Genomic DNA, 16,384 nt, shown 5'->3' on the forward strand with positions numbered 1-16,384 from the left:
TGGCTGGCGTGCACATGCATGCCAGAGCTGAGCTAGCATGCCCACTAATATGGCTATGAGTGCCTCCTGTGGCACGCATGACATAGGTTCGCCATCACAGCCCTATACCATTTCAGAGAAATGATTGTCCAATCTCTTCTTAAAAGCCTCCAGTGATGAAGCACCCATAATTTCTGAAGGCAAAGCTGTTCAACTGGTTAATTCTTCTCACTGTTATTTCTCCTTAGTTCTAGGTTGCTACTCTCCTTGATTAGTTTCCATCCATTGCTTTCTGTTTTGCCTTCAGGTGCTTTGGAGAATAGGTTGAAACCCCCTCCTTCTTTATGGAAGCCCCTTAGATATTGGAACAGTGTTAGATTACCTGTTCTCCTCCCATGTTGACTAAGAGCTCTGTACCATCTGGGCTGAAAGTGACATAGGTAGCTACCAAAACTCTCAGTCGGTTATTGTAGTCAGGTAATTTCACTGGAAGATGCCCTTCAGAAGGAAAAAACAACCCAAGCACAATTAATACATACAACTTGATAGAATGGACCCTGCCTTAGCTAAGTATTTGCAAATAGAAAAGCCTTTTAAAATAAAATAAAAGCTATATCCATTTATTGTGCAGATTCTACTTTCAGCAAAAAAAAGAAAAAAAAAGAATCATTAACTACTTTGCAGCAGAAGTGATTAAAAGCTAAGGATCCATCTTTACTCCACCCAACCGTAAGTTACTCAAATGTACACTCTGTCAGCTTTGGAAGCCATATTAGGTGGCTGGGACTCACTCATTTCTCATCATAATAGGCTGACACACACCCGCCCCCATGAATTTTGCTGAATGCACTAAAATGTCTCCTGGATGGGGCATCATCCAGCGATAAACTTACCTGCTACGTAGTATTGAGCAGCGCCATCTGGGAGGGGTTTCTGTCGATCACAGAATGTATGGACACCAGCCGCAGGGTTCTGTTTCATGCTTTTCCTAAGCCAAAAGAGAGAGGAAAATTTTATTTTGTGCATACAGTTTCTTCTCAAGACATTTCTCCTTCTATTGGTGAAGAGAAAAAGAAAATCATGACAGCCCAGGCATATTAAGAGGGGGGAAATATAGTTATGTCAACATATGTCTGATAGATTTTGTAAATTTTACTGCAACAGACTGAGATTCATAACCTGTTTCCCCGAAAATAAGACCCAACTGGAAAATAAGTCCTAGCATTTTTCAGGATGCTCGTAATATAAACCCTACCCCCCAGGGTTGAAATTCAAAATTTTTCCCTACTGGTTCTGTGGGCGTGGCTTGGTGGACGTGGCAGGGGAAGGATACTGCAAAATCTCCATTCCCACCCCACTCTGGGGTCAGCTAAAGGTGGCATTTGCCGGTTCTCCGAACTACTCAAAATTTCCACTACCGGTTTTCCAGAACCTATTAGAACCTGCTGAATTTCAGCCCTGCCTACCCCCAAAATAAGCCCTAGTTAAGATTGTCAGCCAGATGGATGCATTTAATTTAATTAATTTAATTTAATTAATTATATTTATATGCTGCCCCTCTCCGAAGACTCAGGGCGGCTCACAATACATTTAAAAAATCATTATAAAAAGAAATTGAAAAATTACAAAACATTAAAAACATTAAAAACTCATTCACACCATTCATGGCCAGATCTCGCCAGATCACAAGAGTGAGATCAATGGCCCCAGGCCTGCCAGAAAAGCCAGGTCTTCACCGCTTTTCGGAAGGCCAATAGGGTGGGGATGGTCCGGACCTCAGGAGGTAACTGGTTCCAGTGAACTGGGGCAGCCACAGGGAAGGCCCTCCCCCGCGGGCCTGCCAGCCGACATTGTTTAGCTGATGGGACCTGGAGACCAACTCTGTGGGATCTTACCGGTCGCTGGGAGCTATGTGGCAGAAGGCGGTGTCGAAGATAACCTGGCCCTGAGCCATGTAGGACTTTAAAAGTAATAACCAACACCTTGAATTGTGACTGGAGACCAATAGGGAGCCAGTGCAGCTCGCAGAGAATTGGTGTAATGTGGGTGTACCTAGGTGCACCCACGACAGCTCGCGTGGCTGCGTTCTGGACCAACTGTACTCTCCGAACACTTTTCAAGGGTAGCCCCATTTAGTACTGAATTCCCCCCAAAATAAGACCTAACTGTTCTGCCCCAGCTACGGACCCCAAAGAACGCAACACACCCAAAGTCCATACAAACCTTAGTTTACTAATTAAGGATTACTAATGAGCTTTCTTAGTAGTTGTTCGAACACAAGTACAGTTTAAATCAGTCTTTTCTGAACAAGGGCTGTTAATTTAACTTCATTAACAGCTGACAAGAATCCAAAGAATAACAACTCAATTCTGAGGCACAGTATTTCAGATAACCGTAATCTTACTGTGGTTGGCAGAATGCCCAGAAGCAATTTGCAGGAAAACTGACAAGAGAGAAACAAGAGCCGAATCAAACGTTTCTGGAATCAAGACGCGAAGGAATATGAATGAAATTGTTTCCTGTAAATTGCATCAGTCGTCATCCTTCCTTAAATAGGCTAGGGGAGTGGCCAATTAGTCCCAAGCCTTACTCTCGAAGAGACCTCCTCCTGAGGAGCCACTCCTGCCTTTTAAGAGCTCTGCGCACTCGTGCATCGAGAAGAGGCTCCTCCTCTTCTTCCTCTTCACTTATGGGAGCTTCTGGAGGTTCTGAAGGCCCTGGATGAATCCCCGTCTCTGGCACCACATCCTCTCCAGCCTCCTCATTGTCTGACTCGAGCGCCAGCTGCACAGGCTGCTGGCGCAGCACACCAGCCTCCTCGCTGTCGGAATCAGCTACTAACTGCACAGGCTGCTGACGGGCCACAACACTAACCAGAAAATAAGCCCTAATGTGTCTAAGTTGGACCCGTAAGTTATCAGTCTTCACTTCTGTTACCTGTGGTTGTGGATCATGCGTATGTCGTAAATCCGGACAAAGGGTCCACTGGCTCCCACAGCGAGATAGTTATTGTCCTGGGGATTGACTGTGAGGCACTTTGCCTCCACAAGCTGCCCACAGTATTCAGTCAGGTCTATCAGAACTTCTGAGTGTTTGCTATTCTCTCGCAAGTCATACTGTCTAAAAAAATAAATAAATAAGGAAGAATAAAAACATTAGCAGGCCTTCAGAAATCAGAAGCAAGCAGAAGCACCACAATTTTGACCCCACCATGAAAAAGTGAGCTAAGTAATTATAAAATTATTTATTAAAAGTAAGCAATGTATTAGTGTATTGCTCAATTCTAAATTCAATTAAATCATGTTTTAGAGCAGTGGTCTCCAACCTTGGCAACTTTAAGCCTGGAGGATTTCAACTCCTAGAATTCCCCAGCCAGCTTGGCTGGGAGTTGAATTCTGGGAGTTGAAGTCCTCCAGGCTTAAAGTTGTCAAGGTTGGAGACCTCCGTTTTAGAGCAAGGGTCCCCAGCCCCCAGTCTGTGGACCGGCATCGGTTCATATCATGCCATCAACTGTGCCACGCAAAAAGCAAAGCCCCATCCCTGGGATGCAGGCAGCACACAAAATCACATCCCCCGCCGGTCCGCGGAAAAAACTTTCTCCATGGAACCGATCCCTGGTGCCAAAAGGTTGGAGGCGGGGGCAGTTTTAGTGGGTCACTTTATTGCAGAGTCCTGGTTTTAAGCCCTAGCGGTACAGTTTATTGGTTTGGCCATAACATTTCTGCAACACACAGTAATTAAACAGAGCGGAACCCTAAGCTGTGTGTCAGCGTTCCAAGCAGTGGTAGGTTGCCCCCGGTTCAGACCGGTTCGCAAGAACCGATAGTAAAACCGGCGGGAGGCCCCGCCAACCGCCCAGGATGTCGTCATCGGCGATTGCGCATGCGCAGAAGCGCAGTCCCGTTGCGAACCGGTAGTAAAGGTAAGTAGAACCCACTCCTGGTTCCAAATAATGCACCCATAGAAAACAAACTCCAAGGCACTCGAGCTCCTCAAAGAACAGTTTATTGGATACATCATATTGGAACAAACTGGTGAAAGCCGACTCTGAGGTTTCCTGCGGCTTTCATCTAGTTAAAAGTTTTCCCTTTCCCCCCAAATCACTGGTCACGCTATCCAATCCAGGTGCTGGCCGGTTGGTTGCTGGGTTACTTTGCTCCTCCTCTGGCCAGCCACCTGTGAGAATGTCCTTAGTTCTCACAGGAAAACTTTATTGTTTTGGCTACAAAACCCCATCTATTTTCCCCCCCCACCATTGTGTGGCAACCCTGAAGCCTCCAAGATGGCTTCAGCCAGCCAACCTCAGGGTTGACTCTGTGTTCCCCCACAACATCAGACAAATTGTACCTGATTAGTCCATCTTCTGCCGCACTCCAGAAGGTGTTGGGCCACATCGGAGCTGTGGCAATTCGCTTGACTCTGTTTTTGTGATCCCCAAACATGTGGGTCGTTTCTTTGACAGTCAAGTCGTGGACGTGCACTTTGGAATCAGCGGCCCCAGTAATAAGTATCCGGTCCTCCGCATGCGGCAAGAACTGTGGAAAATAAGCATGATATCTTTCATGCCAAGAAGGGCTTCCCCACTGATGGATAAAAAGACATCTTTGAAGGAACATGTCACTTAACAGCCACAGATTATTGGCTTTGTAGTCAAGTACCTACTCATCCTAACCTCAACATTTAATCTTGACACGGCTACAGGTGGTCCTCAGTTTAAGACCCCCAACTGAGTCCAACCTTTCTGTTTTTAAGTGAGACAGTTGTTAATTGAACTTTGCCCCATTTTACGATCTTTTTTTGCAACAGTTGTTAAACGAGTCACGGCAGTTGTTAAGTTAGCCTCACGCTTGTTAAGTGAATCTAACTCCCCCATTGACTTTGCCGATCAGGAAGTCACAAAAGGCGATCACATGACTCTGGGACGCTGCAACCATCACGAGTCAGTTGCCAAACATCCGAATTTTGATCATGTGGCTATGGGGATGCTGCAACGGTTGTTAACTGTGAAAAATGGCCATAAGTCACTTTTTTTAGTGCTGTTGTAACTTCAAATGGTCTCCGGGGGATGGTAGAAGACAGGAAGGCCTGGAGGAAAGTTGTCCATGGGGTCGTGATGGGTCGGACACGACTTCGCAACTAACAACAACTTCAAACAGTCAACTAAATGAACTGTTGTAAGTCGAGGACTACCTGTTCTTAGTATTTTACCACCTTCTTCCAAATCCACCTACCTTGACAGAAAATATGTTTGCTGTATGCCCCGTGTGCATGGAAAGGAGTTTCTTATGGTGCAGAGGATCCCACACAATGGTGTGCTGGTCATCAGAGCCAGAGGCCAACAAGCTGAAAAGTCAAGAGGCACAAAAGCATATTAGCAAACCATTGCTACAAACTCATGTCTTTCTGCATTCATTCGCCGAGATCTCGTAAAGTCAAGTCGTGTCAATCTCTTAAAGACAATCTCATAGAGATGCTCATCTCTCATAGAACAATGTTTCCCAACCTGAGCCATGATACCCCAGCCCAGGGGTGGGCAATTGTGGCTCTTTTACAACCTGTGGACTTCAACTCCCAGAATTCCTGAGACAGCTGTCTCAGGAATTCTGGGAGTTGAAGTCCACAGGTTGTAAAAGAGCCACAATTGCCCAACCCCGCCCGTCAGCATTGGGATACATACTTTAAAAGGGCTAAGGTTGGGAAACAAAGATCTAGATCAGCGATGGCTATCCTTTTTCTCGTTGTGTGCCGAAAGTAGGCGCATGCACGCGTGCCGGCACCCATAATGCAATGCATACACCCCCCCATGCATGCATGACTCCCCACTCCCCCTACGCATATGCATGCAACCCCCCCGCCCATTTTTGGCCTAGCAGGCCTACCTGCAGACTCCTGGGCCCAAAAACGGGCCATGGGGGGCACACTGCACCCCCTGCCACCTGTGCATATATGTATGACCCCGTGCATGCACGCGCATCTCCTGCATGCGTCCCCCGTGCATCTTGAAAATCAGCTGGCCGGTGGGAGTCGCGCATGTGCATGCCTGCGCGGTGGAGCTGAGCTGGGTGAGAGCTCGCCTGCCCAGAGAGGGCTCTGTGTGCCAGCTGTGGCACGTATGCCATAGGTTCACCATCACGGATTTAGAACAAGGGTCTCCAGGCCCCAGGGCCATGGCCTATTAGGAATTGGGCCACACAAGAGGAGGGCCGACATGCATGTGCGCATGCAGCTCAACTTGCATGAGGGGTGGGCAGGTGCACACATACACGCATACTGCTCACATGCCCCGGTTCCCTCTCCCTCTCCCCCAGCTGGGCCACAAGCCGCAAATGTTGGGGACCACTGATCTAGAGCCAATGGGGGTTTCAGAGCACAGCAAAGAACTCTCAAGGAGCAGCTGTCAATTATATTTGTAACAGTTCACCAGGAATCTATTAACAAGGCGGGTAAATGAATGCTATACACCTCCAGGAAGTACAATTAGAAATTCTCCCCTGGGCTACAGAGGTTTTCTATAGGCATTCATTGAAAGTGCCTACTCTTTCTTAAGGACACTTTCATATTCAGATTAAAGCCTGAATCAAGCATAGGAGCCTTCCTACTCTTGCCAGAACCCATAGGCTCTGCATTCTTCATGCAAAACCTTTCTTCAACCTTCAGCAAAGTCTCTCTGAATTATATTATGTAATCCTTGACACATGTGGCTATTGTATGAGATACTTAAAATAGGTTCCGCCTTACTGTGTGTCACTCTTCCTAAATGCTCGAACACAACACTGGATGAAGTCAAATTTAAGAATGGTCTTTCAAGGTCAGATTTAGGCTTAGACCAGGGGTCTGCAACCTTAAACACTCAAAGAGCCATTTGGACCCGTTTCCCACAGAGAAGAAAACACCGGGAGCCACAAAACCTGGATGGGTGTGGCCAACTCAATGTCACTCACTTCCACCCCCAGCCCACCTGTTTCTGTGGGAAACAGGTATCTCTCTCTCTCTGTCTCTCTCTCAGGACAGGAGAGGAGTGACTGGAAGGGGAGAGCGAGGGGCGGGGCCAGCCAGTGGTGGGTTCAGTCGATAGGGAGCCACAGCAGGGGGACGAAAGAGACGCATGTGGCTCCGGAGCCGCGGATTGCAGACACCGAACTTAGACTACCCTTGCTGTCACTTTGAATGTACACTAATCGACATACATGAAATTGAAATTTCATTGCATACAAAGAGCCACCACCTCCAATATGCACGACATAAACATGACAAAATAAATAAATAAATACCAAATTGTGCATATACCCACATATATTACATGACACAGAGAAACAACACAGTCTAATTCGGATATAATACATGTACATGGCGAGAGAAATGAATCTTGCGAGTTTATCAGATGGATGGCCTAGGGAACAAAGCGGTTACAGAATCTGGTCGTCCTCCTAGAAATACTTCTAAAGCTCCTCCCAGAGGGGAGCAACAGAAACAAGCGAAGGTGATCCAGCAATCCCCAGGCCCATTTCCTAGCTTTGGAGACAAATCTATTTTCAGAGACATACTTACTTTCCCTTTTCATTCCATTCAAGGCAGTTGACACAGCCAGCATGACCCTAAAAAAAAAAAAACTACCAATGTCAGAGCTTTACCAATTTCAGATTACTCACTCAAAGGGATAAAGGAAAATCTAACATATTCTGACATGTCCCATTTTTCTTGCTGTTTTAAGCTTTCCAGAGCTTCTTCTGATCATTGAATGGTGTTCCATTTTGCTTCCATTGCTAATCCTAATGTATCCAAGCCTATGTATGTATCTTTTGAACAAATCGTCCTACATCATATAATTGAAGTAATATGAGTTAATGTATGGGCAGTTTGCTTATGTTAGATTATGTTTGTTAAATGCAATACCCTGTATTTTGCTCTGGGAAGTCGGGGGGGGGGGCGAGGGGAAGGGGGGGAGGGGGGGAAATAATAAAGAGATCCCAACAAGGTTTGGCAGATCTAAGAATCAGAAAAGAGTTAATGTATGGGCAATGGGAAATGATCTCGCCTTACACTGAGAGGTAAAGAGAAAAGTGATGAATTCTAGAGCACCTCATGGATTATTCAATGCCATTTTTTAATTGTATGATCAACAAACTACATCCTTAATATTTACAAGACCATTTTTGTAATAGTACTCCAAACAGCATGAAACTTTAACTCTCAACTTATCTTAAATATAACACTAAAGCACGATTAATTTAGAAAAAAAAGACATAGGGATAATCCTTGATTTACAACCATTTGTTTAGTTACCATTCAACGTTACAACAGCACTGCAAAATTGATTTATGACCGCTTTTCACATTTACAACCGCTGCGGCATCCCCATGGTCACGTGATCAAAATTCAGATGCTTGGCAACTGGCATGTACTTATGACAGTTGCAATGTTCCAGGATCATGCGCTTCATCTTTTGTGACCTTCTGACAAAGCAAAGTCAATAGGGAAGCCAATGATCGGCATTACTAACTTAACTGCAGTAATTCACTTAACTGTGGCAGGAAAGGTCACAAAATGGAGCAAAACTCACTTAGCAACTGTCTTGTTAGCAACAGAAATTTTGGGCTCAATTGTGGTTGTAAGTCAAGAACTACTTGCAATTTTACCCCTACACAGGGTTACCTATAATAGAATCTGGTTAGCTATGGATGTCTTTCCAACCTAATAATGTCTAAATACAGATTGACACTCCCATCATTCTCACTCCCACAGATTATAAGGACACCCAGTTGCCACCAGGTTATCACAATATCTCAACAAAAGAGAGGGATAATTTAAAATAAATTAGACAATGATTACTCCTGTCCCATTGAAATGATTTTTCCTTGTTATTTTTTCCCTTTGGGGAGGATATTTTTCATATTGACTTATCAATATCAAAAGGTGAAAATATTGCATCCTGATCCTGCTTGTTCCAATTCCATTTTGAAATTGCTTGTATTCTTTCTGATGGAGGGATTCACCACAGACCAAACTGGGCAATGTTGCTGGCACATCTAAACTTGGCCCTAATAAAGAACGGGCCTAGCCATGGCAATAACAGATTTATTTCCCCATAACAATCTCAGGTCTAACAACAGTCACACTGAAGTTTGACAAGCTCCTCATTAAGAAAAAAAATTTGAGGGGCTGGGGATTAGCAAATTAAGGTTTTCCTACCCTGTTTCCCCCAAAATAAGACATCCCCTGATAATAAGCCCAATCACTCTTTTGAGCTCATGGCAATAAGGCCGAGTACTTATTTCAGGGTTCAAAAAAATATACAACAGGGTTTTATTTTCGGGGAAACACGGTATTATCTTTTCAATCTGTTAAATTTAGAAAAAATTTAGGGGAAGTAAGGTAAATGGTTTAGGAATAATTAACCTTCAATAAACTAGGAAATGCTTTACAAATTAAAAAATATATATTATTTTTGCTACCATGACCGTCCTCCACTTACTTGCAGCTCCGCTTCCAAGCCCAGACGCTGAATGAATGGGTCGGTAACATGATAGTGTCGCTCAAAACTGAGGGCACCCTTTTCCTATAAACACAGATAAATACAATTAATGGAGAGGCCTTAAGAACATTCTACATCCAACCATAATTCTTCAGCGTAAGACACCATGAAGGAGAAGAGATACCTCTAATCTCCAAATACTCATGCAAAAATAATAATAATAATATCCAGGTCCATCTAACTTGCCCTTCCCTGATCTAGTCTACTGACTAGATTTTTCCTGAAATGCAATAGTCAGAACCGGATGAAATATTCAAAATGAGATTAATCAATACAGAACATATTGTGGAGATAGATTTCCCCACAACAATTATTATGGTCACCCACTCCAAAAGACTCTGGCTGACTTTGATTTGGGAACCAGACTTCTATGAATGTAGCTTTAAATTGCATCTAAAAATATCTGTTCTTACATACTGACATATATTGATTTTCAGCTTGTTAACAAGTGAAATTGCAGAATCTGCTCTCCTCATTTATTCAGGTGACCCTGAGGGCACAGATAAACCTCCAAATGGCCTCAACAACTCTCAGAAAGAGTGCTAATGACCAGATGACTGTAAGGGATATAAATCCTTCCATTCTCCACCATTCATTCAGAACTGAAGAAGTTTCTTAGATGAGAAATGAAATGTCTTCAAGCAAAAACAAAGAAAAACTCCAGTTGCCTTTTGAAAAAGCACCTTAGGGACAACCATGACCTGGATGACTGAGAATCTCCATAGACATTTCATTTCCATCTTCCAGAGCATTAGTTATCCCTCCAATTCTGTGACATCTGCAAATTCCTTCTCTCTCTTCATTTTCATCTATTTTATCCATCTATCTCTATCTCTTCATAAGATATTATGGACCTTAAGACTAAACAATGGGAAACAACACTTGATGTCTTTTGCATTCTGATGAAGATAGATGAATAACATGGTTTTCTAACCAGATTAGGAAACATCTCATAGAAATGTCACCCAGTCGGTGTTTAACGAGCTTGATAATTAGATCGCACAATAAGCAGTAACCACAGTTTGTCAAGTCTCATGACAAAACCAGGGGGAATAATCTGAATGTATGACAGCAGAAGAGAGCACCTAGGATCAATAGAAAGGGTCTCTTGCTAACTGCTCACTACTCTTTGATGCAAAGAATGAGAAAAGGATGAATAAGGCTCAGCAGCTTGTTCCATTCATCTTGGGCATGACTTCTGGCAAAGACACAAAGCAGTCTCTGACGAAGAAGACAAACAAACAGACAGGAGCAACAAGAAAATCAGTCCCCAAGATGGCCTCTCTAAAAGCTTTCCTCCTCCACTTCAGCTCACCCTCTAGCAAAATGCTGTTAATGACTCTTTAAGACAAGAAGTACCTTGAGCTGCCTGCTAATGAGGTCTCCAATAATATTTGCTTTTGCCATCTTTTCACAATAGGGCCTACGAAAGCAAGTTAGTGATGGTCTTGCTGTGAATCCAAGCATTCCAGCAGAGTTCATGTCCATTGAGAAGGCATTGAAATTACCTGTAATTTGGAGAGAAGAGGGGGAGGAGAGAGAGAGAGGAGAAAGCTTTGAAATTATTTATACATAAAATTATGGAGCTGTTCTAGCCGACAAAAGGAAATTTTAATATGAGGTTTTCAAATATTTCCCTCAGTCATTTGATTTCTAAAGTTATGTACATATATCCCTCTCCATAGATGGAGCCTTGGTCTAAATTCTTAGATATAGTTCTCAGTGAAAATTAAAATACTCTCCCCCCTCCCCAATAGCTTTCAGAACTTTTAACTGATGACACAAGATCTCATTTTAAGACATCCACCAATTTTCAAGATAAACAGCTTATATAGTAATCACAGAAACCATATATAATAAAAAGCATATGACTGTTATGTGTACAGTATAAACAACTTTGTAGTCACAATTGTTTTTTTCACATAAATTGCATTCAAAAATAAAACTTTTTTTCAATGTTTAAAAATAGCACAACAATGCAGAATGTCAACGGAATGTATGAAATCCTGACATCTTCAACATCAATGGTTAACACAGACAGCCGGGAAAACTCAGGTTAGGTTTTAGCCAATTGCAAAACTGCTCCCCAAAACATTACTGATATCAAAGAACATCACTCGGTCCTGCCATAGCACAGCAGAGTTGATGAAATTTTTGAAGACTTCTGAAATATTAAAGATGGAAGCTTCCTCTAACAACCACAGTGATGAAATTGGAAAGAGAGCTACATTTTGGAAGATGAAGAGGGTAAGGCTTATGTATTACTATTATTATTATTATTATTATTATTATTATTATTATTATTATTATTATTATTATTATTATTATATTAATCATATTTCTATGCCGCCCACTCTCCGAGGACTCTGGGTGGCTTGCAACAATCGACAGTATACTAAATAGCATATTGACCCCAACATAAGGTCATAAATATACCTTCAATGAAATTTAATTTTGATTCTGGTTCTGCTCCTTTTTTTTTTTTTAATAATGCACCCTCTTTCTTACTTATCATTCAAAGAGCCTATGCAGCTCTCAATCCAAAAAAGATAGTACATCTGGCTTTAGAGGATGCCACAAAAGTTTGGAAAGTAAGTGCAAGTAAATTCTCTAATAGTATATAAGCAATTTAATATTTTACATATGTAAGCTCAAGTACAGAAGCATTCTGTGATGGATTAGAAAACAATTCTGTAGGACTACTAAATTTAGTTATCTGTTTCCATAGCCTTGCCTGACAAAGTCATCTTTCAGATATGTAACTTAATTTCCCAGAATTCAGAACCAGTGTGCCTGTTGCTCAGAATTCTGGGAACTGAATTGTACAGTTTTGGAGGATGAAGAAAGATGCAATCATTAATATAATTTGCTCCCAGAAGGAGCAATGACCAAAAGTACTAATTACAATCATTCTGAAAAATGATTTTCTAATGACAATTACTTGGAGGAATCATTTTTAAAATTTCCCTTCATATTTTAAGTACAATGTAAAGCTATGAATGCTAAAAGTTGCTATTGCAATAGAGAAAAATTAGGTTGTGGCATCTACTTTTTAGAGCAACAAATGAAAACTTGGTTCTTAAGTCAATATTGTGATCTGAGTTCAGAAAGCCTAGCATGGAAACCCATGGTAGACCTCATGATACACTAAAAGATTTTTGATTCAATTTTCCCATTATAGATACCAGATACCAGCTCTTATATTTCTGGTAAACAACATTGTTGGATTAGACATGGGGCTTGGGTTTTATTAGGGAGAAAGAAATGTCTTTCTTTTGAAAGAAATTCATTTTTAAACATGGAAATGTTTGTTAAATCTTAACAAAAAGTATCAAGAACAGAAAACAAAACTACAGAAATGTAACACCCAACACATAATTATATATATATATATATATATATAAATTTGTACCTTAAGGAGATCCAAAAGAAAGTTTAAGGATTCGTATAAAATGGACACACATAGGTTGAGTCATAGTTTGTTGAGCAAGTCACAATTGGATGAGATCACACATGCAGACCAGAAATGATTAAAGTAATTACTTGGGGCACACAAGATTCTATACCCCAAATAAAACAACAACATAGCATGTGATAATCATTGTAAATTCAGGCTGGACTAGATTTGAAAGTGAATATTTAGGTTTCTAGTAAAAATTAATAGCAACTCTATTTTAAAATACAGGATACATGAATGTATGTGAATTAAAAAATACACTAGTCTGTTTTGGATATGTGCACATGCTTAACATGGCACCAAGGTAAAATAAACCCAAAATGCATGGACATATTAATTTAAAAATGAAAACAACACAAAATCTAAATTAGAACAGTGCAACAAAATGAACGTTTATCTCAGCAAAATAGCCAAGAGTTTATGTTACTGAGAAACTGCAACAAGTGAAGCTATTTAAGAATTTATGAAGCCAACACTTGGAAAAAATAAAGGATAAAATCCTTCCAAAGCTACTAATATACTAGCAAGACCCAGGATGACACAAACTGTATTCATACAATACCCTGAACCATATAAAAATTAACGTCTTAACCCAGTCGTTATTAATTTATGTTCAAGTATGTCATGCAAACAAAAAATCACTTTCCCATAGCAAGATCCTTAGTATGATCATTGATAGAAATTATAAGCCGCTGAAAAGTAATAGGCTAAGGACATTAATCATTTAAACAATAAATCAGGGTTTTCCAAGGACCCGATTCATATGCAACACCAAGCCACAATTAGTACAGTCATACCCCAACCCCCCAATTTAACAAACCATAATTAATTCCAGGCAATCTCAACCCAGCCACTGCTTTTACGAAGAATTTTGACTCTCATTAGTGTAAAGCAGAAAAGAAAAACTGCAGCATGGAAAGAAACTTGACAGATCCCTGCAAAGGAATCCTGGTACAGTAGGAGCAATAGGAAGTGAGCAACAGCTTGTGCACATACTCAGGGGATAGTTCAGTTTGGTGTTATTTTCATTCCACCGCAACTCCTTCAGCCCAAAGACTGAGCCCACCACCAGAAACCTACACCAACAACCAGCCAGGCAGGCTAGGGGAAAAAAAAAAAAGCTCTTTCAAGAGAGGAAAAGTAAGAGGTCTTGAGAAAGCCAGAGAAGTGGCCGGAGGGAGAGCTGTGTGGTGCCTTCAATGATCTGACTCTACTTCTCACTTTCCACCCCGCAGAGTGCAATTTAAAGCACAAAAAGTCTCTGCCAGAAGTTTGAGCCGAGCGAGAGGAAGTTTTGGGCTCTCCAAAGATGCTTCGCACACTCAAGTAGAACCTGGGAATCCTGACAGCATCTCTTTGGAAGATCCATCCTGCCCGCTCTGGGCAGGTGACACCCACCCCCAAAACTCTGGAGAGTTAGTGCCAGGCTGGCGAAAGCGGGCAAACTGGATGCACCCACACACACACACACACCCCACTGAATGGACGTGAAGACATTTCCCAAAAGCTTTGGCAAGAGGAAAACAGGTGTGTGTCCCACCACCCCCCCACACCAGATCCTTCCTCTCTTGGAGTGGGGTGGGTGGTTGGGGGGAGAGCAGTGGCAAGTTTTTTTTTGGGGGGGGGGAGGACAGATTCCCAGCTCTTCCCAGCAGATCCCTTTGGAATCTGCTGGGAAGAGCCACGCCAAAAGGAAAAGGGGCAGGGTGGGGTTTTTTTTTGGGGGGGGGGGAGGTTTCAAGAGATGGTAGGTGGGTCAAAAAAATGAGGGTGGAGTGGGGGGTGATAAGAATGGACGCCTCTGGAGGAAGGCTCCTCCTCCTCTTCCTCCTCCAATCACCCCCATCGCTCCCCACCTGCAGAAAGACCCTCACGCCCCCCCCCTCACTCCCCTCGGCCGTGGCTGATGGGCGTTGTAGTCCAGGCAGCGGAAAGGCTCCCGGGGTGGGGAGGGAGGGAGGGAGGGAGGTTGGTTCTTTTAAGGCAGGCGGAGGACGGGGAAGGAGAGCTCCGTCCGGGTTACCTGTCAGGCCTCCTCAAGGCAGGCTCAGCAGCCGCAGCAGCCAGTGGACGAAGCCCCCGAACTTCCATGCAGGGGGGCGGCCTGACCCCTGTGCCAGGGCAGGGGCCCCTCCAGGAGGTGAGAGAGTGGCTGGAAGGCCGCTTGAGCCGCTCGCCAGGCTGCGTAGCACCGCCCGGCCCGGCTGGGACCTGAGACCTCGGCGGCCCCCGCCTCTGTTTATCCTTTCCAGCTGTCTCGGGCTCAGCAAAGCCCCCAACGCCGCCTCCCCCTCCTCCTCCTCTTCTCCCTCCCTCCCCTTTCTCCACCGTTGCGCCCGGCAGTGCGCCTGCGCGACGCTAACTGCGCCACCAGCCCTCTCGATCTCAACGCCGGCCCTTCCGCCGCGCGAGCGGCGCAGACACGCTCCGGGAATAAGCAAAGCCCACCCTCTTTTAACTCTTCCGCGTCTGATTGGCCCGAGGGAAAGGAGTGACAGTTGTTCTGCCCAAAGGGAACTCGCCAATTGGCGGGCGGCCCGGGCCAATCTGCGCAGTTAGAGTAAGAGAAAAGAGGGAGACGACACAGGGAACACAAGGGGGCGGGGTTATTACGGGTGGAGGGGATGCTGGGACTTGAAGTTTTCCAAAGGGGCCGTGGTCTCTCCTAAGGCAAATTAGAGACGTGTTTTCTTGAACTTTTCTTGAACCCCTCCGTACTTTTAAAAATTTTGGAGGGCCCCAGAAGAACTTCAGTTTGTATGGGTTATTTTTATCGATGTTTACTGTATTAAAAATGGAAACTGATGCCTGCATAGAATATTGATTGAACCATGTAAAAAGGAACAAGCATTATTGTAAATATTCACATAATTTTTAAAAGTTAATTAAAAAAATAACTATTGTTTTAAGAAATAAAAATAATAATTCCAATGTCTTCAATATCTGGCAGATAATTTTGATTTTGTGGACCTCCTAAGATTTTGGGAGATCCCCAGATGTCCTTGTATCACACTTTTAAGAAATACTGAACTAGAGAAAGAAGTATTACAGTTGGAGGTTAGGAAGGGAGGAAGTTAGCAGCAGCATACTACCACCGTTTTTGTGGCGGTGGGGGAGTCCCTTAAGACTTAAGTTGTATAAGGTGCTTCCTGGGAAATTATTTCCTAATATCCATGCACAGAATTACAAAGTTTCAGACTGATTTTTTTAAAATGGAATATTGCCAAGGAAGAGGATACAAAGACATGTTTCAGAGAAGCGGTTGTTTTAGAAGTATGGAAAATTACACCCTTAAGATATAGGAACCTTTGCCCACATGATCCAAGCAAATGCCCAGTTAAGCATACCTGACTGGGCAAACATATATGGGACATCATTCTCAGATTAAACCAGGCTGGAGAGGGAGTTAATAACCC

General features: G+C 43.2%; 1 protein-coding gene across 1 annotated transcript in view; it reads right to left on the reverse strand.

Moving 5' to 3' along the window:
* WDTC1 (WD and tetratricopeptide repeats 1) overlaps positions 1 to 15,522 on the reverse strand; it is a 29,697-nt gene extending 14,175 nt beyond the window's left edge. The window contains exons 1-9 of the mRNA XM_034413588.3: positions 14,992 to 15,522; positions 10,871 to 11,019; positions 9,452 to 9,535; positions 7,528 to 7,574; positions 5,211 to 5,322; positions 4,327 to 4,514; positions 2,917 to 3,099; positions 873 to 967; positions 362 to 477 (exon numbers count right to left, since the gene is read on the reverse strand). Of these exons, the coding sequence (XP_034269479.1) occupies positions 362 to 477; positions 873 to 967; positions 2,917 to 3,099; positions 4,327 to 4,514; positions 5,211 to 5,322; positions 7,528 to 7,574; positions 9,452 to 9,535; positions 10,871 to 10,999 (954 nt within the window). The 5' untranslated portion in view covers positions 11,000 to 11,019; positions 14,992 to 15,522. The remainder of the gene's footprint in view (positions 1 to 361; positions 478 to 872; positions 968 to 2,916; positions 3,100 to 4,326; positions 4,515 to 5,210; positions 5,323 to 7,527; positions 7,575 to 9,451; positions 9,536 to 10,870; positions 11,020 to 14,991) is intronic.
* Between the last annotated feature and the right edge of the window lie 862 nt (positions 15,523 to 16,384).

Source organism: Pantherophis guttatus, chromosome 10, assembly GCF_059756535.1.
Source record: "Pantherophis guttatus breed Tessera chromosome 10, ASM5975653v1, whole genome shotgun sequence".
Taxonomy (NCBI): Eukaryota; Metazoa; Chordata; class Lepidosauria; order Squamata; family Colubridae; genus Pantherophis; species Pantherophis guttatus.